At 44.7% G+C, this 27,165-nt stretch overlaps 1 protein-coding gene across 3 annotated transcripts in view; it reads left to right on the top strand.

Annotated features, from left to right (window-relative positions):
* Positions 1-27,165, top strand: part of MXRA7 (matrix remodeling associated 7) — a 50,376-nt gene that overhangs the window by 4,849 nt on the left and 18,362 nt on the right. For 2 of the 3 annotated variants that reach the window (XM_088458215.1, XM_088458216.1), the window contains exons 2-3: positions 5,723-5,783; positions 25,903-25,999. In XM_088458215.1, coding sequence (XP_088314341.1) covers positions 5,723-5,783; positions 25,903-25,999 — 158 coding nt within the window. Of the gene's footprint in view, positions 1-5,722; positions 5,784-25,902; positions 26,000-27,007; positions 27,073-27,165 lie in introns of all 3 variants that reach the window. The other variant, XM_088458217.1, reaches the window with a different exon arrangement.

The raw sequence follows: 27,165 nt of genomic DNA, 5'->3' as shown, positions 1-27,165 counted from the left end.
TGTTGGTGAATATATCCCCTCCTTCTGCATTGGTGCAGTGCAAAAAACTAGTACAGTCTATTTCAATTAAATCACAGCAGTAGTGACCTACATTTCACACCCAGTGAGACATTACAGTAGAAAAGGGTTAACATAGTAGTCTCAGTTGGATCTTTGTGTGTTGCTGCGTTTGAGGGGTTAATGCATCTCTCATTCCCAAATGAGTCACTGCAGCAGAAATCTGGCCTTACAAGGCAAAGATCCTCACTTGCTTTTGACTCACCATGGTTCAGAGTCTTCCCTTTTTTTGCTACAATATGCAATAAATAGTTATTGACCCATTGTGTCATCTACATCTACAAATCTGCTGATATCAGTAACCTGTCTCTTCTAGACTAGTACTAGTTTACCTAGAGATCAGACTCCCTTCTCCTATTCTCTGTGCTGGTGTCATTATACTTCTCACGTGTGCTCCTTTGGTACAATAATCCTATCAGAATAGCAGTGTGCATTTTCAATGTTCCTGTCACATAAAAGATCTTTGCATTGGAACCCAGGCTTATCGTGCTTTGTACAGTATGTAGTATGGCTGGGACCTGCCAGAGGAAATAAACAGATTACAGACTGGAATAGATTAAACCATTTAAATCTTCTCTGCAAGCTAATTCTAATGACAAGAGACTAACTACTTTCTGTGAGGTCAGACAATGGCTCACTATGGCTGCCACTATAGGGCAAACCTTTACGAATAATCCCTACACTATTACTTACATTGAGTTTCCTACGATATAATTATTATACATATTTTTGTTATTCAACATATTCTTGTTTTTCTACATACTGATAGTAAAATTGAATGCACCTGCAAAAAGCAAGACTTGCGCAGCACAGTGCCATAGGTGGTGCAACAAAATTGGAAGCAAAAAGAACATGTAGATTCTCCCAGTTCCACAAATACCACCCTTCAGGCATTTAAACTATATATTCCAAACGTATTTAAAAGAAAAACCTATGTACCAAGACAAAAAGCATCTAATGCGGCTATACATCTACGGCCCCAATTCCCCGTTCTGCTGATATGATCTGCGGACATCGACGATCGGTGATCTGTTGACGAATCAGGGAAATTCAAAATGTTAAAATCCCAGACTTGCCGATTCTTACCATTTATCAGGTAGGGATCGGGGAATCGAGAATGTTTAACTTGTTAAATATCCCTGATTCCCCAAACTCGCCATAAGCAGAACGGGGAATTACCGTGATAGCAGCTAGATGTATGGGCCCCTTTACATGTACACATACTGTATGTTAACAGTGGTCTGCTCATAAATATATTAAGCATATTTACAGCTTTAAAAACCTAGTAAAGGATAGTATTATGGTGCTCCTCTCTCTAGCCTGAGCCTTGAGGGCTGCTCTGTTCAGCCATGGTTCACACACCTCTGTTTTTAAGGGCCCCATACACTGTGTGATGTGTACCCAGCGATGCGATGCATGATCCGACGGCCGACATATAGGGCGGTCCCCACACACGGAGCGATCTGCTGCCCGACAGCCAAATATGCCGGCCCCCCTCCCCACCGCACAGACTAGCATGAGATCGAACGTCGATTCTCCAGATCTCTTGTGCAGACAGAAAGATCTGGAGGAGCAACGGACGACCTCACGTGGCCGATATTATGCCCACACACGGAACAATATAGCTGCAATATCGTTCCAATCCATCGGATCGGCCGCTATATTGCTCTTTGTGTGGGTGCCTTTACAGCTCTGTCCAAAAATGTAAAGTTACAAGGGGAGTGAGTAGGAAGGACCAATCACAAGTTGCAGTTTGTGTGACTGGTCCTCCCACTAAATTTGGGTTACTGAAGTGATTTGCTGGGGCTCCAGCTACGGGGTAGACTCAACATTTACTTTTTTTAAATTCCATGTGTTGTTTTTTTTTTTTTTTAAATCTTAGTTGTCTTTTACTGCCAAACCACACATTGAGTATATACATTTGTGCCTTGCACACTGCACTTTCCATGCTACCTATTGTTCATACAGTTTGGTTCCTCATGGTATCTTCACCCATTTATTTTCAGTCCAGAAATGTGATCCTCTATCACAAAAAATGTGGACAGTACTGTACTAGAAGAAAGCATGTGTCAAAACATTATTCTCTATGTAGACTTACTTTGCAATAATTGAAATTCATTCCATTTCCAAACCCCGACACTATTAAATCTTAATTATTTAAATATTATATTGAGCACCACTCTTTTGAAAAGTCATCTTACGTGCTTAAGTCATTTTTAGCACCCTTCACATAAATGGAAGACAAACATAAGGCGGCATATGAATTAATTAGCTAGTTGTACAGTGAGTAAGAACTGGGTGGTGTGTGGGAAACACCCAAATTAATAACTCCTACATTAAATTTTAGGATTTGGATAATGAATCCAAGATGATGATGATGTAGCCCAGATAAAGAACATTACCTAGAAGACAGTACATACAGTTAATTAAATGTAATATTATGTATGGCCTGACACACTGGAGTGACAAATTATAAGTTATTTTAATCATAAGCTGCAAATCAGCTCCTATGTATGAGATATGTATATTCATAAATGTCAATGTGACAAATGGGTGCTTAATATACACTTAATACTTGCTTACTTTTGAAAAAGCATTTCAGGGAGAATGTGAAAGCGCTACCTATGAGTGCGGCAGTAAAGTGGGCGTGTACTGCTTCATCTGAGAGGCGCGCCATGAATCTGACTTACATCCAAATGTAAATGAGCCCCAAAGCAATTAGTAAGATCTACTTGTTGATGAAAACACACTGATACTTTACAGAAAATGCCTGTAGCCACAGGGATGCCTTATGCAGGGAAATGGCACTGATTATATCATTTGAATGGAATGGGTATGAGATGCTGGCGGCTATTCAATACAGACGCCGGAAGCCCGAACAGTGAAGATCCCGACTGGGCTGGTAAGTACCCTGGCCGTTCGGGATTCCTGCGTTCGGGATGCCGATGCCAGTATCCTGATCTCCTTCGGCATATCGTCATTGGCATTATGCCGGGTGTCGAGATTCCGGCGATGGTATATATATATATATATATATATATATATATATGTATATATAAATATGTAACAGCTAATAGGGGTAAGGTGCAATTAGGGAGATTGCTGGGCTCTTCAGGGAGTCATGGGCGTAACTACCATAGGTGCAAGGGGTGCCCATCTTCCTTGTCAAAGTTACATGTGTTATATAAATTTTTCACCATTGTGTGGTTCATAGGGGCCCTTACAAACCTGTGCTATGGGGCCTTCATATACCTAGTTACGCCCCTGATTGCTACTATTTCAGGGAGTCTCCCTGACAATCAGGGGGAGTTGGTAAGTATGATACACTTACATCCATTTTGAAATCTCTACCTGATTAGCAGCTGTAATGGAAGAAGTACTGTGCTGTAAGAAAAGCAAAACTCTTCAATAATGCAACTACTTAATTTTCACTATGATCTGTTTTATTGTGATTTGTATGCAGGTGGCACACTTTGCTTACAGCATTGCTTCTGAATAACCTATGTCAGTGGTTCCCAAACTTTTTTGAATCACGGCACCCTAGAGTATCATCATTGTTTTCACGGCACCCCTAGTTTAAGTTTGTTATTGAGAGATTCAGAATTTTTTGTTGTAAAGTAGTAAAGTGAAGTAAATTGTGCTTATCTGTTATACTTAGGTTCAGTTATGTGGTGGACAGGTTTGCTCTTCTGTTTGTTCACATATTTAAATGAAATTGACCTTAAATCATTTGATTTGGTGCTGGACCACCAACCTGAGGCACCCTTGCAAGTTTCCCGAGGTCCCCCTGGGTGCCACGGCGCACAGTTTGGGAACCACTGACCTATGTGATGTGGCACAGACTTTTACAGTATGTCAGTGTGCAGTGCCCAGTCTTTGAATGTTTTTGACGAACCGTGACAGCACATTTTTCCCTATTCAAAGTATCAAAACAGTTTTGTGGCATGACTGCTACATGTAAATAATCAAGAGCGACCACTGGAGCCTGAAGAAAGTAACAGATAAAAGCAGAGAACAATACAAGTAGAACAAAGTGACATGACTGGGGCAGGGTCACTATTCAATGACCCAGGCAAGAAACAATTTGTACAATATGAATGGAATAATAAGAGTAATGATATTACAGTGGGGCAGGGATGAAGGGCAATTTATAGGAAAGGTAGATGATTATATACTGTAGTGACCTGCATAGTAGAAAACAAACGGCACAGGATGCAAGTTACACACTGGTACTATTAAAGTAAAAGACTTTGCATAAATGAGAAATACAACAGCTATTGTAATTTGCACAGGTTTGAAAATAGTAAATACAGTAATAGTAAATAACATCGTAATCATGCTTAGGCCCATTTGCTTAAATAGTTTGTACACTATGGTTGAAGAAGAGCGATTATTGGGGCATATTTGGCAGAGCCTGGACTTGCTATTATTTCACACCAAACAGTGATGTGATGTGATGTTGGCATGGATATCTAAGGGAAAGACATTGGGGCTGATTCAGAGGTGGACATAATAGCACAGCTGCTATGGCTTTGTACGCAGTCGCAGTGGCTGTGTTAAATTATGCAAAAGCCACAGGTGGCGTCTTAAGTAAAAAAACGCCCCCTGCCGGCTTCTGTGGTCCGCTGCTGCATCTGAAGATGTAGCATCGGTTCAGCTGCATGAACATCGGTCATCTGAGTAACCCTCAGGTGACTCAGGATGTCCGGTGAAGTCACGCTGCCGAAGCCAGTGAAGCTGCGTCCAAGAACACAGCCACTGTCTTCGAAGACTGACCTACCAACCCATACGCCGGCCGCAGGAACCGCCAAAAACAGGGAGGTGCAGTTTGATATAAAAATGATTAGCATAATACAAAGAAGATATTTATAACTTATAAACATTTTCTTTGTTTATTGAAATCATTTTTATAGTTAAAACTCACCAGCTTTGTGGCGCTCCTTGGGACTGCAGGGAAACGAGAGATGAGGCAGCAACAGCTCAGCCTCACTTCTGTATAGTCAGACTCTGCTTGTAGAGTTGGGGGCGGGGCCACACCACGGGCAGTAAGCTGCACAGAAAGAGCTAATAGAGGCATGCCTCTGAGTAGGAGGAGGCGTGCCTTGAGCACTGATGGACATCTTGGATGTGTCATGTGACCAGGAAGTGCACTGCAGTGTTAGAGATCGGAACTCAGTCAGCTGCAGCAAGAAAAGACATAGTGATGCAGATAGGAGAATCAATGGACACTGAAGCTTAGTGTAGTGATGGGAGAGTTACAGTAAGTAAGGGGTGAGACTGTCTCCCAGCGTTCAGATCCATCTCCATGTGTGCCTCCCCAGCCAATGACCTCACCGCACGCCACTGGCCAACAATGACATCACTACTGCTTCCTAAGACCAGACATATCAGTCAGTCGGTAACACTGTATGTAGACCTGCATACACACTAAATTGGTCTGTCAGCCAAGTGTATACCCGGCATAAATGGAGACACACACTTCCATTTATGTCAGTTGTTTTATATTTTGCTTTGATTGTAAGCTCATTTGGGCAGAACCATCTTTACCTTTTATTTCATGCCATTTGTATTATGATTCACTAAGTGTACTGTACATCACACTATGCTGTCGATGTATGAATAAAGCATAATAAATACTTAAATACTGTTTATATTTCTGCTGCAGGAAGAAGACTTTGATACAGAAAGTGATAAAGTCCTGAAGATAAGTGAAGCAGACGATGCAGGTGAGTGTTGCTGGGTGCAATGTGTAGGCCAGTGGTTCCCAAACTTTTTTGAACCACGGCAATCTTTTGAATCTTCTGCGGTCCCTTCTTTTTCAATAGCAAAAGCAGGCCCCATAGGTTTCTATAGGGTCGATAAATTGTGAAATTTACCAAGCTTCGGAATGTGAAGTTTTTTAGAGCTTGGTCCTGGTAGCTTACTTAGGGCATCTTCAGATGGCGTTACTCCATAATAGCCCATGGGCTGCTATTATTTTTCTTTGGAGCGGGATTCCCCCATCAGCTCAAACTGCATTATACTGGCTGTCACTTTGCTTCTAACTCTTTGACGGGAAATGGGTTTCTCGCCATCTCTGTCCTGGCACCTCAGCAATGGTAAATTCATGCAGTACATAAAAATGGAATTGGTATGAAATCCCGGCAGTCGGGATGTCTGCCATCAATATACCGACAGTGGCATCCTGATGCTCAGGATCCCGACAAGGGTCCGGTAAGTATGGTAATCCTCCCCTTCTCCCCCTAACCCTCTGTTCTTGCATCCCAATACTAACCCCTCCCCCGCCACCCTAACCCTCCCCGTTAGTGCCTAAACCTAATCCTCCCCCCTTGGTGCCTAATCCTAACCCACCTCCCTGGTGCCTAACCCCCCCCTAGCATAACCACCCCCCTCGTGACACCTAAACCTAACCCTCCCCCTGCGGATAAGACCTATCCAGCCCCGCTATACTTACGATCAGCATCCCGGCTGTCGGTATTCTGACACCAGCATGTCCACTACTGTCAGTATTCCACCGCCGGTCTTCCCTCCGGGTAGTGGCATTCTGGCGCCGGGATTTAGTCTGCCGGGACGCTGGCTGTAGGTTTAATAACTGCACCCCCATAAAAATACTTAATTGCGTTGGTGGCAGTTACCCAGCAAGGAGATCTGGCGATACCTTAAGGTTAAACATTTTCTCCATTCACAAAATGTCTCCTCCTCAGGGACCCGTAACCTTTTGTCCTCTGAGCAATTGGTTATGTCATCATCTTCCCCCACCCATGTGACCCGTTTGTCCTCATTACCTAATTTTACTAAAAAATGGGAGAGAGCTAGGTATAAATATAAGCGATACTCAGTGTGCATCTGTTTTTTTTAAATCCTGGAGTAGCTCTACCAACATACTAACTATTGAGACCCATTTTAAAGTAATCTCTCGTTGGTACTGCTGTCCATCAGTTTTATCCAAAATGTACCATGGGGTATCGGCGAATTTTTGGAAATGTGGCAAAGACTTGGGTAATCCCCTTTACATCTGGTGGTCATGTCTGGTTCTGAGGCCTTTCTGGGATGGGGTGGTCTCTGTTGCATTGGAATCAGATGTCCCAGATGGGCCCGAATTCTGGCTCCAGAAACTTATCTGCATATAAAAAAATCCCTTTTGAAATATCTTAATAGTGCTGCCTGTGCGATGGAAGTCCATCTCCCCCCGACTTTAGTTGATTAGTTTCATAGGATCGAAATATATAGTTCAATGGATGATAATATACTGTCCTCTACTGACCAGTTCAAGTATTACCTGAAGGTATGGTTCTACTGGTTGGAGTTTTACGAATCTGCACGCTATAAATCCTTGATGTGAGTCTCATAACTCTGATTTCCACATGCCCTTGATCATCTCACACCGGTTTCTTGGTCCTTAGGTTCCCGGTGGATACTCTCTCTCTTCCCTCCACTCCACCCTTGTCTTGTTCTCATTCTTTTTCTTGTTTTTTATATTTATTTTAATCTTACCTTATTTTTATCTTATTTTATTATTTTGTTTTTGTTATATTAGATAATTATTTTATTTTAGCACTTTGCTAAATTATGGATTATGTAAGATTATGTTATTGGGTTGTGGATATATTTGATCCATATGGTATGTAAATTGTATTATTCTGGTTGATTTTATATGCATATGGTCATGGATAATGGATATTATGGTTTACTTTTGTGCTAAAAGATTTGTATATTAAAATCTTTAATATTACTTGCAAAAAAAAAATACTGCATTGCGAAATGATCACACAAACCACATTAAAAATGCAGATTGTAATAAATATGCCCCTAAGAGAGAACTTACTCATTCTGTCTTACCCAGTAGACAGCTCCTGGCACACTGAATTATGAATATGCTGGTCATTCACCAATCAGAGCGGGGGTTTGGGGAGGATGGATGACTGAAATTATCCACCAATCAGAGTGCAGAAAGCTATCTAGTGTATATGATAACATCTCAGAACAGCCAAACCTGTTGTCCAGCACAACAGGAGACCGGAATGGATTGCAGGAAGGCTGAGTAACTTGTTTGAGTCACTACTGGAGATCTGGAGACTTATTCAGAGATGGGATGGGGGCGAATGGTTGCTTTATAAAGCTTCCAGAAACCTCAGGTCTGTATAGTAAGACTAACAGCTATTTTGAGGGGGATGCGGGCAATATCCTGACCGCCGTGATTCTGGCAGTCAGGATGCCGGCGCCAGAATCCCGCCACCTGTCAGAATCCCGGCGCTGGGGTGGGGAGAGGGTTAGGGTTAGGCACTAAGGGGGGAGGGTTGGGTTTAGGGTGCAGGGAGGGGGAGGTTAAGTTTAGGGACTAAGGGGGGAGGCTAGGTTCAGGCATCGGGGAGGGAGGGTTAGAGTAGGAAGAAGGGGAGGGTTAGGATACCGTACGACAGGGATTCTGATCGCAGGGATCCCGTACCCATCCCATTTTGAGATTATCTGCTTTATAAAGCCAAAGGTATCACAGTATTGCAATGTAACACCAGCAGAGATTTAGTGGGCCTGTATTGTAAAGTAACTAGAGATTTGGGGTCTGCATTTTATAGTAACCCATACTTGCCAACTCTAGCTCATTGTCAGGGAGACTCCCTGAAATAGCAGCAATCTCCCTGTCTCCCTGAAGAGTCTACCAATCTCCCTCATTTCACCTTACCCCCATTATGACACTGTTATATAAAAGATAAAACAGAGATATATACATTCAAATGGGATCATTAGTATAATTTCCCTGCATTGGTTATAAGGCACAATGGCCCTCATCCAGAGCCGTACGCTCTGAGCAGAGCGCACGCTCTGAATGAGGGCCGCCCTCCATAAAAATGGAGCGTCCTCCTGGACGCTCGTATAGCTGTGGGTCACCACCCACAGCCTATACGAGCGTGCAGTTTGATGGCCGCGATGGTCGTGACCATCGCAACCATCGAAACTGCGAGCCGGAGCCTGCGGTTGAGGTTTTCAACCGCAAGCCCCGGAGTGATTTTGGCTCTATCAGAGCCAAAATCACTCCTACTGACATCACTAGTGATATCAGTGGGCCGGCTTCTGACTGGAGGCGTTCCCGTGGGAACGCCCCCGTCAGGGAGGCACGCCCCCGGCACGCCCACCAAAGGGGGCGTGCTGTCAATCAACATCGACAGCACGCCCCCTTTGATCAGACACAACGAGCGAAGGACTTTCCTTCGCTCTTCGCGTCTGGCGCATGCGCACGACGGAGCTCCCTCCGTCGTGCGCATGCTCAGTGCAGAACATCGACCCACTTGCGAGCGGACAGCTGCTCGCGAGTGGGTCTGAATCAGGGCCAATGTTCCCTATGGTTACATGTATTTTCTGAGAAGTATCAGTGTGTTTTCATCAACAAGTAGATCTTACTGACTGCTTTGGGGCTCATTTACATGTGGATGTAAATCAATGTTATGACACGCCTCCCAGATGTAGCAGTACACGCCCACTTTACCGCCGTGCTCATAGGTGTTACTTTCACAATCTCCCTGAAAGGCTTTTTCAAAAGTAGGCAAGTATGTAGTAACCTTCAGAACAGGATTTGGATTGGGTAGTGGGCTCTAGTATCGATTTTGTTTTGACTAGTTGTCACAAGAATGCTGTCTGTACTTTATAGATGTCATCAGAATGTTATTTCTATTATATGTTTATCAAATGCTGTATTATATAGTGACTTCCAGTGGCAGCTGCAGGGGTTCTGCACATCATAGGCTGCAGTCTATGCAGCCCTCTCCTCCCTTGCCAACCCGGTGATTGACAGCTGATGTCATCGGGAGGTGGGGCTTAAGTCTGGCTGCTGGGAGGGGCGGAGGCTAAATAAGAGGCGTGGCTTAAGCCCGGAGCTGAGCTGCTAACAGACAGGCTGGCTTTTAGGGGCTGCATCAGCTGCAGCCCCTATGAGCCAAATAGGGCTGTCGTAATAGCAGAGGAGTGGCTTCCCATGGGAAGCACTTTCTCTGCTATTAAAGTCTGGGCTGGCAGCCCCAGGGAGAGTAAACACCTCCCCTTGGGACTGCCTGTCTGGCTGTGATCAGCAGGGTGTGCTTCCAATGAGAAGTCACTACCACTCTGCTAGACTAGGCAGTCCCTGCGGGGGGTGGATTTTACTGGGGGGGCTGCAGTCCCGCAGCCCCTAGGTGCAATCGGTCACTGGTGACTTCCTAGAATACTCTGTATAGTATACTGAATATCGGCTACTAGAATGCTCTCATAATTGTATATTAGGCCTTGTCCTCTGTGTAAATGTTACTAGAATACTCTCTATTTGTAAATGTTACTAGAATGCTCTCTATATCCTTTCTGTATAAATGTGTACATTTAGAACCTGATTCAGAGGTGGGAGTAAAGCAAATTAGAGCAAGTAAACATGCACTTTGACATGTCACAATGTACAGTTAGAATATGTATTTATCTGGATTCTATCTATTTTTAAAAAAACTTCTGGAAAGAAATAGTGCTGGATGCAGTAGTTCCAGTACTCAGTATGTTCCCAAATAATGGGAGTTCACATGTAAGTCAGACCCAAAATTATCCCACAAAATAATACAATTACCAATTACACCACACCCATATAGGCCCAATTTAGGACTCTACCCTGTGCATTATAAAATAGGTAGCTATAGTACAGGGGCGGGGAACCTTTTTCTGCTGAGGGCCATTTTGATATATATAACATTATTTGGTGCAGGCCACACCCCCTCCATGTGATGTCACACAGGGGCGGGGCCACAATCGCCAGTGATTACAGCAATGGCCGGAGCACCCTGAGAATGCTTCGGGGAGCTGTAAGGGCAGTGGTGTGACCATCTGAAGCGTCCTAAAGACCCTCCAGGCCGCCCTGCTGCATAGGTTTTGGCTACAGGGTGCCATTCTAGAAGTGAAGTTAGCAGAAAAAAGCTCAGAGGGCCAGACCAATTGCTTCCAGAGGCCTTATACGGCCCCCGGGTCTGAGGTTCCCCATCCCTGCTATAGTATCACTAATTAGCTATTAGCACTATCAGCTAATTAGCTATCAGCACTATCAGCTATCACTAAATAGCTGATAGTGAGCATTGTGATTACTGTATCTGTGGCTGGAGATGTGCATGATGTACATTGTGTGAGAATTGTGATTACTGTGTGTGTCTGGAATTTTGCATATTATAGACTAGAAAAAATGAAAACAAAAATGTTTCCCCAGAACACTGCAAAATAAAAATACCAGCAATAAGATTTGACTACTACATGATAATTATTAAAAATCCAGAGATCTTTGTTAAATATATTTGCAAATGTAACCGTGGTTAGGGTTACGGAGATATATTACATATAAATATAATTCATATATACAATTGAAACAGGTATATATTTTCATTCATCTATTTACAGCAAAATGCCATTTATGAGGTAAATGTTAAATATACTGTAGGGATATATGTGATGTGATGTAAATATAAGTAAATATGTGGAAATGTATGTACCCTGTGCATGTTAGATATCTATGATGTCAGTGGACTTTGGTGCTTCATGCTGCAGATATACATTTCACAGACATTGGTGATAGTTGCAGAAGGGGGCGGAGTAATATAGATGGGAGTGAATTGGTTCCTGTCAGGAAAAAAGGATCCGGTGAGAGGGAGGATATATAACAGCTGTTAGCAGCAGCTGAGGGGCAGTCTCCTGATCCCTCCCTCCAGTGCCTGCCCTCCTGTGACCCGGGCAGCCAGTGAGCAGCAATATGCTGCTGGGCGCAGGGGGGCAGAGCCGGAGATGGAGCCCAGCCGGAGCTGGGGAAGAAGGTGAGACAGGGGTACTCACCCTGTCTTGCAGGAGAGGCGGCATTGCGGGAGGTGGTCCCGGCGGCGGAGAGGAGCGGAGGGACCCGCGCTGATCAGGGAGTGGCCAGTGTGGGTGACAGTGCCTGGTGAGTCCCCGCTGTGCTGGGCAGCACCTCCGTAGTTACAGGGAGGATGTCAGCTACAAGCCTCCTCCTTTGGCTCATGAGAGCTCGGCTGGCAGCCAGTGGGAGAGAGAGAGCCAGGAGGCGGGGCCGTTTCAATGTAAAGGACGGCAGCCAGTGGGAGAGAGAGAGAGCCAGGAGACGGGGCCGTCTCAGTGTAAAGGACGGCAGCCAGTGGGAGAGAGAGAGAGCCAGGAGGTGGGGCCGTGTCAGTGTAAAGGACGGCAGCCAGTGGGAGAGAGAGAGAGGCAGGAGGCGGGGCCGTCTCAGTGTAAAGGATGGCAGCCAGTGGGAGAGAGAGAGAGCCAGGAGGCGGGGCCGTGTCAGTGTAAAGGACGGCAGCCAGTGGGAGAGAGAGAGAGCCAGGAGGCGGGGCCGTCTCAGTGTAAAGGACGGCAGCCAGTGGGAGAGAGAGAGAGAGAGAGAGAGAGCCAGGAGGCGGGGCCGTGTCAGTCTAAAGGACGGCAGCCAGTGGGAGAGAGAGAGAGCCAGGAGGCGGGGCCGTGTCAGTGTAAAGGACGGCAGCAGCAGCACTGACAGGGGGATCAGTGCTGAGGTAGCAGCGGTGACAAGGAGAAAGCAGGAGCAGCGCTTATACAAGCAGCAACGTTGAGGTGACTGTGAGTAAATAGTACTTGGCACCTACACAGCTACATATGGCCCATATATAGAGACCGCTGTTGAGGACAGAAGAGCAGTAATATGCCATATACTCTGTCCACAAGGAGTACATACTTGGTTGTGGTACTGACACTCATATGGAGAGAGAGTTTCAGCGCATGTCAGCTGTGTGGATGATGCTCTAAATAGTGGCAGTGGTAATAAGAAGTATATGCCATTCAAGGAACATTACAGTAATCTTTAGATTACATTCAGGGAAGAACAGAAAAGGAAAAAAAGAGGAATTCATAGTGTCTATATGAGACATTTTATTATATCCAAAGGAGATAGCTTTCAGCATAAGGGAAAGAAGAGAGGGAAGGATACAATTAAATACATAATACTGCAATTTAACTTATACCTGAGGATTACAGTATAGGATATAGATATTGGATATATAGTCTTACTATAACTATCTGAAAACAGCATATTCTAGCTGTAAGGATGAGGCACTGGTTCTAGCTGTAAGGATGAGGCATTTTTTAAGACTCACATGTAAGTTGTTATAATACTTGTCAGTGTCAATATACAATATTATTCACCCCAGCACTTAGAGAATACAGGCTTGAACTGGAATAAATATATGAACTTCCTTTTACTTTGTTAAGTACAACAGGACTTATGCTCTAGGGTTCTGGACCTTTAAGCACTCAGTATTCTCTACGCTAACAGACTCATAGGCAAAGGCTAAGTGTTGGGCATATTATTCAGAATTAAGTGATTATATTGTAATTGAATATTCCATTTGCATATGGAAACAAAGTATATTGTGTTTGTTATGCAACATGTCATGATATGCGTTATTTCGCTTCATGAATTACATAATACAAAGGCCCTCATTCAGAGCCGTTCGCTATTTGTGGTCGCTCGTTTAAAAACAAGGGGTGGCTATTCAAATGATCCGTACGCACATTGCAGTCTGTTCACACCTCTAAGTCTGAACGAGCGAGCAAAACATACGCTCGTTTATTTGTTAAAAACGCCCCCTGGCCGCTCGCATCCTACGTCATGTCCGCTATTTATTAGATTAATCGAGTACATCGACCAGCGTATGAACTGCTCGCTATTCTTGTGGTTGGTGTTTGCTACCACAAATTTGCGAGCAGTTCTGGCTATAAAATAACCCAGTGACGTGGTCAATGACGCTGCTGTTTTAAATATGCACACCCATAAAACGCCCGTTTTGACCTTTAAGCACGCCTGCGTTCGGATCTCCACTCCCCATTTTCAAGCACCTTCCCCTGTTACCACCCACATACGCCTCATTCTGTCACTCAAAATAGCAGGCACTCGCTATATTGCGTACCAACGATTTTCGGCCGCACTGACTGGTTCGCGCATGCGTACTAAAAACCGTACGCATGCGCAGATGTGCAAACATCGCTCGGAACGAGCGTACTGCCGCTAACGAGCGGCTCTGAATGAGGGCCAAAGTGTTAACCTATTCAAGAGTAGTGCATAGTACTTACCTTTTAGGAACTGGAACAGCGTCACCAGTGGAGAATTGAGAGACCTGAAAAAAAAGAAATAACAGGTGGTCGAATATTTGTATGTACATATATATATATACGCAGCATACATGGTAGTCAAAGAAAACTTATACTGACACTATATATTCTATCACTGGGTTTTTCCATGTAAGCCCTTTTGACATTTAAAATAATTAATCTGGGTGGAGGCACTGACAATGGGGATGTACACCGCTTAAAGGAATGCTAAGGGTGGGTACATTAGGAGTAACAAAGGTGGTAGTAACCTGGTGACCCTTTAGTGATAAAAGGGGGGTTGCACAAAGATATGTTTAAGTAATCGGGGCTTTAATGTGATTACTGTGTGTGTCTGGAGATATGTGTGCTGTACATGTAGAGTGAGCACTGTAATTACTGTGTGTGTGCTGTACATGTAGAGTGAGCATTGTAATTACTGTGTGTGTGTCTGGAGATGCGTGTGCTGTACATGTAGAGTGAGCACTGTGATTACTATGTGTGTCTGGAGATGCGTGTACTGTACGTGTAGAGTGAGCACTCTGAGTAATATGTGTGTCTGGAGATGCGTGGGCTGTACATGTAGAGTGAGCACTGTGATTACTATGTGTGTCTGGAGATGCGTGTGCTGTACATGTAGAGTGAGCACTGTGATTACTATGTGTGTCTGGAGATGCGTGTACTGTACGTGTAGAGTGAGCACTCTGATTAATGTGTGTGTCTGGAGATGCGTGGGCTGTACATGTAGAGTGAGAACTGTAATTACAGTGTGTGTTTGGAGATACATGTGCTGTTCCTTTTCTAGTGAGCACTGTGATTACTGTGTGTGTCTGGAGATAGGTGTGCTGTACATGTAGAGTGAGCACTGTGATTACTGTGTGTGTCTGGAGATAGGTGTGCTGTACATGTAGAGTGAGCACTGTGATTACTGTGTGTGTCTGGAGATGCGTGTGCTGTACATGTAGAGTGAGCACTGTGATTACTATGTGTGTCTGGAGATGCGTGTGCTGTACATGTAGAGTGAGCACTGTAATTACTGTGTGTGTGCTGTACATGTAGAGTGAGCATTGTAATTACTGTGTGTGTGTCTGGAGATGCGTGTGCTGTACATGTAGAGTGAGCACTGTGATTACTATGTGTGTCTGGAGATGCGTGTACTGTACGTGTAGAGTGAGCACTCTGAGTAATATGTGTGTCTGGAGATGCGTGGGCTGTACATGTAGAGTGAGCACTGTGATTACTATGTGTGTCTGGAGATGCGTGTGCTGTACATGTAGAGTGAGCACTGTGATTACTATGTGTGTCTGGAGATGCGTGTGCTGTACATGTAGAGTGAGCACTCTGATTAATGTGTGTGTCTGGAGATGCGTGGGCTGTACATGTAGAGTGAGAACTGTAATTACAGTGTGTGTTTGGAGATACATGTGCTGTTCCTTTTCTAGTGAGCACTGTGATTACTGTGTGTGTCTGGAGATAGGTGTGCTGTACATGTAGAGTGAGCACTGTGATTACTGTGTGTGTCTGGAGATAGGTGTGCTGTACATGTAGAGTGAGCACTGTGATTACTGTGTGTGTCTGGAGATGCGTGTGCTGTACATGTAGAGTGAGCACTGTGATTACTATGTGTGTCTGGAGATGCGTGTGCTGTACATGTAGAGTGAGCACTGTAATTACTGTGTGTGTGCTGTACATGTAGAGTGAGCATTGTAATTACTGTGTGTGTGTCTGGAGATGCGTGTGCTGTACATGTAGAGTGAGCACTGTGATTACTATGTGTGTCTGGAGATGCGTGTACTGTACGTGTAGAGTGAGCACTCTGAGTAATATGTGTGTCTGGAGATGCGTGGGCTGTACATGTAGAGTGAGCACTGTGATTACTATGTGTGTCTGGAGATGCGTGTGCTGTACATGTAGAGTGAGCACTGTGATTACTATGTGTGTCTGGAGATGCGTGTACTGTACGTGTAGAGTGAGCACTCTGATTAATGTGTGTGTCTGGAGATGCGTGGGCTGTACATGTAGAGTGAGAACTGTAATTACAGTGTGTGTTTGGAGATACATGTGCTGTTCCTTTTCTAGTGAGCACTGTGATTACTGTGTGTGTCTGGAGATAGGTGTGCTGTACATGTAGAGTGAGCACTGTGATTACTGTGTGTGTCTGGAGATAGGTGTGCTGTACATGTAGAGTGAGCACTGTGATTACTGTGTGTGTCTGGAGATGCGTGTGCTGTACATGTAGAGTGAGCACTGTGATTACTATGTGTGTCTGGAGATGCGTGTACTGTACGTGTAGAGTGAGCACTCTGATTAATGTGTGTGTCTGGAGATGCGTGGGCTGTACATGTAGAGTGAGAACTGTAATTACAGTGTGTGTTTGGAGATACATGTGCTGTTCCTTTTCTAGTGAGCACTGTGATTACTGTGTGTGTCTGGAGATGCATGTGCTGTACTTGTAGAGTGAGCATTGTGATTACTGTGTGTGTGTCTGGAGATAGGTGTGCTGTACATGTAGAGTGAGAACTGTAATTACTGTGTGTGTGTCTGGAGATGCGTGTGCTGTACATGTAGAGTGAGCACTGTGATTACTGTGTGTGTCTGGAGATGCGTGTGCTGTACATGTAGAGTGAGCACTGTGATTACTGTGTGTGTCTGGAGATGCGAGTGCTGTACATGTAGAGTGAGAACTGTGATTACAGTGTGTGTTTGGAGATACATGTACTGTTCCTTTTCTAGTGAGCACTGTGATTACTGTGTGTGTCTGGAGATAGGTGTGCTGTACATGTAGAGTGAGCACTGTGATTACTGTGTGTGTCTGGAGATAGGTGTGCTGTACATGTAGAGTGAGCACTGTGATTACTGTGTGTGTCTGGAGATAGGTGTGCTGTACATGTAGAGTGAGCACTGTGATTACAGTGTGTGTCTGGAGATACGTGTACTGTACATGTAGAGTGAGCACTGTGATTACTGTGTGTGTCTGGAGATAGGTGTGCTGTACATGTAGAGTGAGCACTGTGATTACAGTGTGTGTCTGGAGATACGTGTACTGTACATGTAGAGTGAGCACTGTGATTACTGTGTGTTAGTCTGGAGATGCATGTGCTGTACTTGTAGAGTGAGCATTGTGATTACTGTGTGTGTGTCTGGAGATAGGTGTGCTGTACATGTAGAGTGAGAACTGTAATTACTGTGTGTGTGTCTGGAGATGCGTGTGCTGTACATGTAGAGTGAGCACTGTGATTACTGTGTGTGTCTGGAGATGCGTGTGCTGTACATGTAGAGTGAGAACTGTGATTACAGTGTGTGTTTGGAGATACATGTACTGTTCCTTTTCTAGTGAGCACTGTGATTACTGTGTGTGTCTGGAGATGCGTGTGCTGTACATGTAGAGTGAGCACTGTGATTACTATGTGTGTCTGGAGATGCGTGTGCTGTACATGTAGAGTGAGCACTGTAATTACTGTGTGTGTGCTGTACATGTAGAGTGAGCATTGTAATTACTGTGTGTGTGTCTGGAGATGCGTGTGCTGTACATGTAGAGTGAGCACTGTGATTACTATGTGTGTCTGGAGATGCGTGTACTGTACGTGTAGAGTGAGCACTCTGAGTAATATGTGTGTCTGGAGATGCGTGGGCTGTACATGTAGAGTGAGCACTGTGATTACTATGTGTGTCTGGAGATGCGTGTGCTGTACATGTAGAGTGAGCACTGTGATTACTATGTGTGTCTGGAGATGCGTGTACTGTACGTGTAGAGTGAGCACTCTGATTAATGTGTGTGTCTGGAGATGCGTGGGCTGTACATGTAGAGTGAGAACTGTAATTACAGTGTGTGTTTGGAGATACATGTGCTGTTCCTTTTCTAGTGAGCACTGTGATTACTGTGTGTGTCTGGAGATAGGTGTGCTGTACATGTAGAGTGAGCACTGTGATTACTGTGTGTGTCTGGAGATAGGTGTGCTGTACATGTAGAGTGAGCACTGTGATTACTGTGTGTGTCTGGAGATGCGTGTGCTGTACATGTAGAGTGAGCACTGTGATTACTATGTGTGTCTGGAGATGCGTGTACTGTACGTGTAGAGTGAGCACTCTGATTAATGTGTGTGTCTGGAGATGCGTGGGCTGTACATGTAGAGTGAGAACTGTAATTACAGTGTGTGTTTGGAGATACATGTGCTGTTCCTTTTCTAGTGAGCACTGTGATTACTGTGTGTGTCTGGAGATGCATGTGCTGTACTTGTAGAGTGAGCATTGTGATTACTGTGTGTGTGTCTGGAGATAGGTGTGCTGTACATGTAGAGTGAGAACTGTAATTACTGTGTGTGTGTCTGGAGATGCGTGTGCTGTACATGTAGAGTGAGCACTGTGATTACTGTGTGTGTCTGGAGATGCGTGTGCTGTACATGTAGAGTGAGCACTGTGATTACTGTGTGTGTCTGGAGATGCGAGTGCTGTACATGTAGAGTGAGAACTGTGATTACAGTGTGTGTTTGGAGATACATGTACTGTTCCTTTTCTAGTGAGCACTGTGATTACTGTGTGTGTCTGGAGATAGGTGTGCTGTACATGTAGAGTGAGCACTGTGATTACTGTGTGTGTCTGGAGATAGGTGTGCTGTACATGTAGAGTGAGCACTGTGATTACTGTGTGTGTCTGGAGATAGGTGTGCTGTACATGTAGAGTGAGCACTGTGATTACAGTGTGTGTCTGGAGATACGTGTACTGTACATGTAGAGTGAGCACTGTGATTACTGTGTGTGTCTGGAGATAGGTGTGCTGTACATGTAGAGTGAGCACTGTGATTACAGTGTGTGTCTGGAGATACGTGTACTGTACATGTAGAGTGAGCACTGTGATTACTGTGTGTTAGTCTGGAGATGCATGTGCTGTACTTGTAGAGTGAGCATTGTGATTACTGTGTGTGTGTCTGGAGATAGGTGTGCTGTACATGTAGAGTGAGAACTGTAATTACTGTGTGTGTGTCTGGAGATGCGTGTGCTGTACATGTAGAGTGAGCACTGTGATTACTGTGTGTGTCTGGAGATGCGTGTGCTGTACATGTAGAGTGAGAACTGTGATTACAGTGTGTGTTTGGAGATACATGTACTGTTCCTTTTCTAGTGAGCACTGTGATTACTGTGTGTGTCTGGAGATATGTGTACTGTACATGTAGAGTGAGCACTGTGATTACAGTGTGTGTCTGGAGATACGTGTACTGTACATGTAGAGTGAGCACTGTGGTGTGTGTGTGTGTGTGTGTGTGTGTGTCTGTCTGTCTTGTCTATCCCACTTTGCTATAGCTGTAACGTAAATAATACATTTATTTTTCACTGTTCAATGACCAGTCATTCTTATAAATTGCACAATCTTCCCATGCTGTAAAGCTTTAATGTAGATATCTACAAAGTCCAACGTTTAATTTTGACTCCATTTCCATGAGAGGTGTGGTTAGCAGTGCATTTACAAAATAGCACAGCCAGCTGGGAGGCACAGATGAAAGTTTGCAATTCCTGAATTGTTGCCATTTTTGGAATGCAGTGTCTGGACACACAAGTCCTTGCTGCATACCTGTCATGCCTGAGATTGAGGGAAAGGGATTAGATGAGTGTATATGTGTTTGATAATTGGCAGCTCTGACCCAAGAGAGACAGCCAGGAGATTCTGATGAGAAAGTAAATGGCCACAAGTCCTCTTAGTGGGTATGCCCAGTCATCCGGCTAATGGGACGAAGCTCAATGGAAGCTTTGTCTTTGCTTGCACTGTAGGTGTCTGGATTAGAATCAGTGACCCTATAAATAGAGCTCTTCTACAGTACACAATAGGCTGTTTATCAGTGTTGTGGCTGGAAATAAATGACTCTGTAGAGTTTGGTTACTGAGATAAGACCTAGGATGGACATCAATGGTCGATGTTTGCAGACCATCAATGTGTTTCTTGTGATGTTAGTGCTTTTACCATTCAATGGCAGCATTCCGATGTTTGCCGCCTTCGAAGGGTAATTATTCAATGGTGGTGTGATGTTTTTTTCTTTTATTTAATGCTGAGAGCTGCACTGTCACTGCCTGCAGCTCTCAACATCGGGCATCTTGTCCCGCCCCCGATCCCACCTCGTCCAGCCACCAGTGCTGTCCCGCCCCCGATCCCACCTCGTCCAGCCACCAGTGCTGTCCCGCCCCTATTGCCGTCCTCTGCCAGCCCTGAAATAGGGCTATTGCGTATGTGTACAATACCCTTTTAGATAAAATAAAAACTATTCAAATTAATTTTTTTTTATTCTAATACTTTTGATGCGATGGTTACTTCCCATTGCAACGAAAGTTTTGATGGTGGAAGCCCAGCCATCATTTGATGGTGGGCTTCCGATGTCCATCCCTTTAACATCTGACTTGTTTTCTTACCAACTGCACAGTCACCTCCTTTTCACAGGACAGTCCCATAAACAGACCTCCTATACATCTACTGTATAAAGAAAATCTGCCAGGTTTTCATTTCCAGGGAAGCCCTTATAATGGCGGGTCACTGCTGAGCAGTGTGATAGAGTGTACTCTTTTCCCGGGCACAATGTTTGAATCATATACATAGGATATATTTGCGCACTTTCTAGAGATGCTGCTAGTGACATTTTAGTCCATGTTATAAACTGCTACAACAACCATGACACCTGCAGGTTATAACAGGTACTACATTCAGTATAATAAACAACAGGTCAAAGGGCTCTATTTACTACAATCCGTATTTTGAATGCAGATTGTAGTGTGATATTTGTGACTGATTTCGCATTGCGAATTTAGGCAATATCACAGGGATTTACTAAAAATCCCTTGCAGGGACAGAGCTTGCGATAAAGCGCTGTCCCTGCGAATCCCCTCCGCACAGTATCACAGTATCACAGTATTCTCGCAAAAAATACCGTGACAAGTGCCCACGCATGCGGCTGCCACTAAGCCCCAGCCCCGCGATCGTGGACCCCCCACGATCCCCCTGCCCACCGACCCCCCCTCCCTTAATTACACTTACCTGCAGTGATCGGTCCTCCGTGGCTCCGGTCAGCTGACATCCCATCCTGCACTGGGACACGGTCAGGTGACGACCAGGCCCCAGTGCAAGATGGGAGACCAGCTGACCGGAGGCAAGACATCACCGGAGCCCCGATCACGATCCCTGGACTCAGGTAAGTTTATTTTTTTTTACGTTTTTTTTTTTTTTTTTTTGGCAGTGTATCAGCGTATGGTCTGTTTAGCCCACACAGCTGATCACTGGGGCTGGGTCCGGGCTCTGCTCTGTCCATTAGAGCAGAGCAGGAGTCCGGTAACCGGGGGAGACCCTGGATAATGCCACCTCCAGGTGGCGTTATTATCACAGGGCTTTCCCCGGTATTTTTTCACATTTCACCATCTCATTGCCCCCTTCCCACCCAGTCAAGTGCCCCCCCCATATATCACCCACTGCCTCTCCCTGTCACCTGCTGCCTGTGCCCTCTCACCGACTGCCTGTCACCCTGTCCCTGGGGTCACCTACTGCCTATCCCCATCACCCTCTCCCTGTCACTTACTGTCTCTCCTGTCACCTTCTCCCTGCCACCTTCTGCCTTTCTCTGGCATCAACATCCCCCGTCACCTCTCTCTCCTGTCATCCTCTCTCCTGTCATACTCTGCCAGACATCACCCTCTGTTAGGCCATTTACAGCACAAAGCAACCTTTTATCCTGAACACTCTGCTATAGGAATTGTGTGTGATTACGTTTTTCGTTTACCGTATATACTCGAGTATAAGCCGAGTTTTTCAGCACATTTTTTGTGCTGAAAAAGCACCCCCTCGGCTTATACTCGAGTCATGCCCGCATGGTACGCTGCTGAGTAGCGTACCATGCGGGCCACGGTGCAGACTGTGTCACTGTGACACAGCCTGCACCGCGTGTGTAGCGCTGACCGGACGGAGTTCGGTCAGCACTACACACTGCCAAACACACAGCCGCCGGAGCCGGCAGCTATGTGTTTGGTATAATCAGCAGCCGCTGAGAGTCTGTCAGACTCTCAGCGGCTACTGCTGCTCCCACTGCGGGAGCCATCTTCCGGCTCCCGCAGTGGGTAATGGGAGAGACGTCGTCATGACGACGTCTCTCCCATTATGCAAAGCGGCGGAGGAGCCTGTAGCAGCGTCGGGACCAGGAGCGGGGTTACAGGTAAGTTTGTTTTTTTTACATTTCTTTCTACTGGGGGGGTACTACCAGGGGGGGGGATATCGCTACTGGGGGCACTACCAGAGGGGGGGGATTAATAATGGGGGAACTACCAGGGGGGGTTTGTTGCTACTGGGGGCACTACCAGGGAGGGGGGGAATACTGGGGGCACTACCAGGGGGGATGTTGCTACTGGGGGCACTACCAGGGGGGGTTAGTAATGGGGGCACTACCAGGGGGGGATATTGCTACTGGGGGCACTACCAGGGGGGGGGATTAATACTGGGAGCACTACAAGGGGGGGATGTTGCTACTGGGGGCACTACCAGGGGGGGTTAATACTGGGGGCTCTACCAGGGGGGGATATTGCTACTGGGGCACTACCAGGGGGGGTATTACTACTGGGGGCACTACCAGGGGGGGATATTACTACTGGGGGCACTACCAGGGGGGGATTACTACTGGGGGCACTACCAGGGGGGGATTACTACTGGGGACAGTACCAGGGGGGGATTACTACCAGTAGCTGCTGCATTTCCCACCCTAGGCTTATACTCGAGTCAATAAGTTTTCCCAGTTTTTCGTGGTAAAATTAGGTACCTCGGCTTATATTCGGGTCGACTTATACTCGAGTATATACGGTAAGTGATTTACACTGCAGAGTTACTTTTTTTTTTTTGAGGGACTTTGTGAATTAGAGTTGACTACTGACGAACTGAGTTAAATCCATAAACATAGGATCCACAGAACACCATACCAGTAATCATCTTACAAAAGCACAAAACAGAAAGATGAGCTGGGCAACTATTTTTTAACATCTGTTTAGGACATTTTTTATTGGGTCTTTAGGAGGAATCGATATGAGATGCCGGCGCTCGGGATCCCGGCTGTTAGAATCCCGACACCGGCACCTTGAAAGGGTAAACATAACCGCCTCTCCCTAGCCTAACCCCCTCTCTTTGGTGCCTAACCCTAACCTCCCTGGTGCCTAATCCTAACCCTTCCCCCTTAGTGCCTTACCCTAACCCTCCCCCTAGTGCCTAACCCTAACCCTCCCTCCTTAGTGCCTAACCCTAACCCTCCCCCCTTAGTGCCTAACCCTAACCTCCCCCTTAGTGCCTAAACCTAACCCTTCCCCCTTAGTGCCTAACCCTAACCTTCCCCCTTAGTGCCTAACCCTAATCCTCCCCCTAGTGCCTAACCCTTCCCCCTTAGTGCCTAACCCTCCACCTAGTGCCTAACCCTTCCCCCTTAGTGCCTAACCCTTCCCCCTAGTGCCTAACCCTAACCCTTCCCCCTTAGTACCTAACCCTTCCCCCTTAGTGCCTAACCCTAACCCTCCCCCTAGTGCCTAACCCTTCCCCCTTAGTGCCTAACCCTAACTCTCCCCCTAGTGCCTAACCCTAACCCTTCCCCCTTAGTGCCTAACCCTAACCCTCCCCCTAGTTCCTGACCCCACACCCTAAACCTAACCTCCCCCCTAACACCCCGATACTAACTTCGGTATCCTGGCGGGAAATAAGGATTTTTAAGGACAGGACGTCCAGGGAGCAAAAATGTCTAGTTAGGGCCCTTTATATGGCAGCTCAAAAATGAGAAGACGAAGGGCATAGCCCATACTCACCTACTTTTTAATTTTCCTCTCTCAGCGGGTGGAGTTTATGTAAGACACTTCTGCATCGTGACATCATACCTAACAAAACCAACTGAATACCAAGGGGTCTATTTACTAAACAGTGTTAGGAGACAGAGTGAAAAGTGATTAGGTGCCAGCCAATCAGCTCCCAACTGTCATTTTTCAAACACAGCCTGTGAGATGACAGATGGGAGCTGATTGGCTGGCACCTTATCACTTTTCACTCTGTCTCCTAACACTGCTTAGTAAAAAGACCCCCGAATGTCTGACTATGGCACATGTATGAATCCCCTGCAGGATGAGCCAAGTTGTGTGTATTTTAATACAGAGAATGATGAACACTTGTGTGTTGCTCTAATGTTAATTATATTTGTAATAGCATAGACTAAGAAGTGGGAGGAGTCAGGATAGTAAGCGGAGGAGTCTATGCCAGGAGCCAAGTGCTGACGTGAGGTGGGCCTGTGTGCTTTAAATGCCAGGGCCTATTTTTAGTCCCAGTCCGGCCCTGCCTGCCAGCCCAGCCCAGCCCAATTAAACATTTTCCTGCAACCTGCTTGAACTTTGTTTTGTTGTATCTTGTACAGTCTACAAAAGACTTAAGATCTAGATGTCTATTCTATACAGCAGTGTTTCCCAAACTTTTTCGCCCTAGAGTATCAGCATTTAATTCACAGCACCCCTAGGCCAGAAGTTTCTCATTGAGAAATTCTGAAAAAATATATTAAATTAAGTAAATTGTGTTGACTTATCACCCTGAGGTTCAGTTATGTGTTGGTGGATGGGGTTTTTCCACAAACTTTATTACTGGCAGCCACCAGCACTGGTTTTGCCAATCAAATGGACCAGAAATAATTTGATTTGGTAATGGACCACCAACCCGTGGCACCCCTACAAGTGCACCCTGTTTGGGAACCTCTGCTATACAATATAATTACACACAAAGTTAAACACACAGTCACCAAAAACCAGTATACTTTCTGGACACAACCCATTGTAATCTACGTTGGGCTGTGTCCAGGAGAAAGTGTCAGTAGTATTCAGTACCTCCTTTATTAATCATTGGCAGATCAATACTGCTGCAACAACTAAAGCCAATATTGCAGACAGCTTCTTTCTCTTAAAGTGAACCCTAGTTAGCTACATAGGGCCTGATTCTAAGTTGTACCTTTGTGCGTCCGCTTTTCCCTTCAGCCGTAGCATTTTACTTACAGTAACTTCGTTATGTTAATGCAAGAATCCGTCCGTGTATACTGAAAATCCATGCAACTGCATGGGGAAGCCTATCCCGCCCACTGTTATTACTTCCGCAGCCGTCATACTTACTATCTGGACTTGCACTCACACCATCATTGGGGTGATTCCAAACAACTCATATGCTGAAGCAGTGCATCACAAGGCTATATGTGTTATAATCTCTGAGGACTGAAAACAAAGACTATTGCAAAACAACCGTATTTCAGGACTTCAAAAGAAGAATTGTAGGAAGATGTTAATTACATTTTTTTCTTTTTTTAGTAGAGAATATTTAGCAAAGACCAATCAGATATGTAGCTATTAAAGGACAATAAACACTACATGTTGTTGTCACCAGCCCCTCTGCATGCTAACACCCGTATGCAAGGCTTCACTGCAAGAATGGTTCTTCAAAAGGGTTTTCCCATCTTGTGCTCCTATAGGCTAAAGTTAGCTGAGCTCCTAGCAAATGTTAAATGAAGAAGAATATGGCCATACCTTGACATGTTATATTGCAATTAAATCACGAAGTAGGGTTTTAAATCCAATTAAAACTATTTGTAATGTGGACATTTCAGGAGTTGATTTAGTGAAGCGGTGATATCTATTATCATATTTCAATGTACTATCTTGATTTGGTATGTTCCATGGTAGTATGGTACTATTACTTTTTTCCTATTATTACTTTCAGATGACGAGGATTTCTCTGTTAAATATTTACCAGGAAAACTGCGAGGTAGTGATTATGAGAAAATGTTCACAAAGGATGAGCTAGAGGAAGAACAGAGGTAAGACTGCTATGTCCCAGAAGCCCTTGTGCGATATGATTGGACCGATATACATTTATTGCTATTGGCAGCAGACATGTGAAATACTGCTTAGAAGTACCCGGCTTAGACAACCAACCAGTCACGTGTCATCATCCTGTAAAACAGAATACAGTAATAAGTGTCCCTCTGCAATTTACAGTGTACATTAATAAAATAATGTGGGTTTTTTTCAGCTATTTGCACATCAGTAAGGTTTGTGCCCAGAAACAGAATATGTTTAATCATTACATTGCTGTTAATATTGCTAGTTAGTATATCCTTTTTTTAAAGTTTGCATAATGCTAGAGCTTGCAATCAACTATTGGTTATTGAAGGAGTTATTTATTTAAAAAAACATATATATATATATATATATATATATATATGTGACTTGGTAAGCCGTGCAAAAGAAGATATATGTTTTGTGGAACAGATACTATACACCCAGGGTATGACTGACATTGGTGGTGACAAATGACCATATAAAAATGTATGCCAGGTTGTTGTTTTTTTTTTTTATTACACTTTAGCTGAAGTAAAACAAGAGAACAGACCTTAACATAAGACACACAGACAAAAATATATTTTATTTACATACACGTATATAAATGCTCCTTTTGATAAAAAATACTTCATTTAGCTGAGTGTAATTGTCCTAGCAGCAAATAGATTCATGTATCAGACATATTTCTACATAACACAGGGACACTTATTATATTGTCACCAGCTGGAGGCAGACCTTTTGTGTCCTGGACCAATATTCATATTATAAAATGTTGCATGTCTCAGTGATGTCACTGCTTTCAAGATACTTAATAGGCTGCATTCTTTATTTAACCAACAAAATGTCTGTCTCCAATGGGACAATATGGCAGGTAAACAGGGAACATATTACATTACTGAGATGCCCATATAACATTTATGTAACGTGTGTATCACATGTGATGCACAGCTTTTTTTTTATAGCATCATGCATTTGCCTTTCAGGATTGAGTTGACCTCTGATCTTACATCCCTGTAACACGTACAGTGCCCACGCACTGTTACATGTGGTAAGATGCTACCCCCCCCATGTGTTAGTATTTAGATTCTAGTAAAATTCATTAACCTGTATGTTATATAACCCTGTATCCCTCCACCCTCCA

Source organism: Taudactylus pleione, unplaced genomic scaffold, assembly GCF_031769625.1.
Source record: "Taudactylus pleione unplaced genomic scaffold, aTauple2 ptg000817l, whole genome shotgun sequence".
Taxonomy (NCBI): Eukaryota; Metazoa; Chordata; class Amphibia; order Anura; family Myobatrachidae; genus Taudactylus; species Taudactylus pleione.
This window is presented reverse-complemented; position numbering and strand designations above follow the sequence as displayed.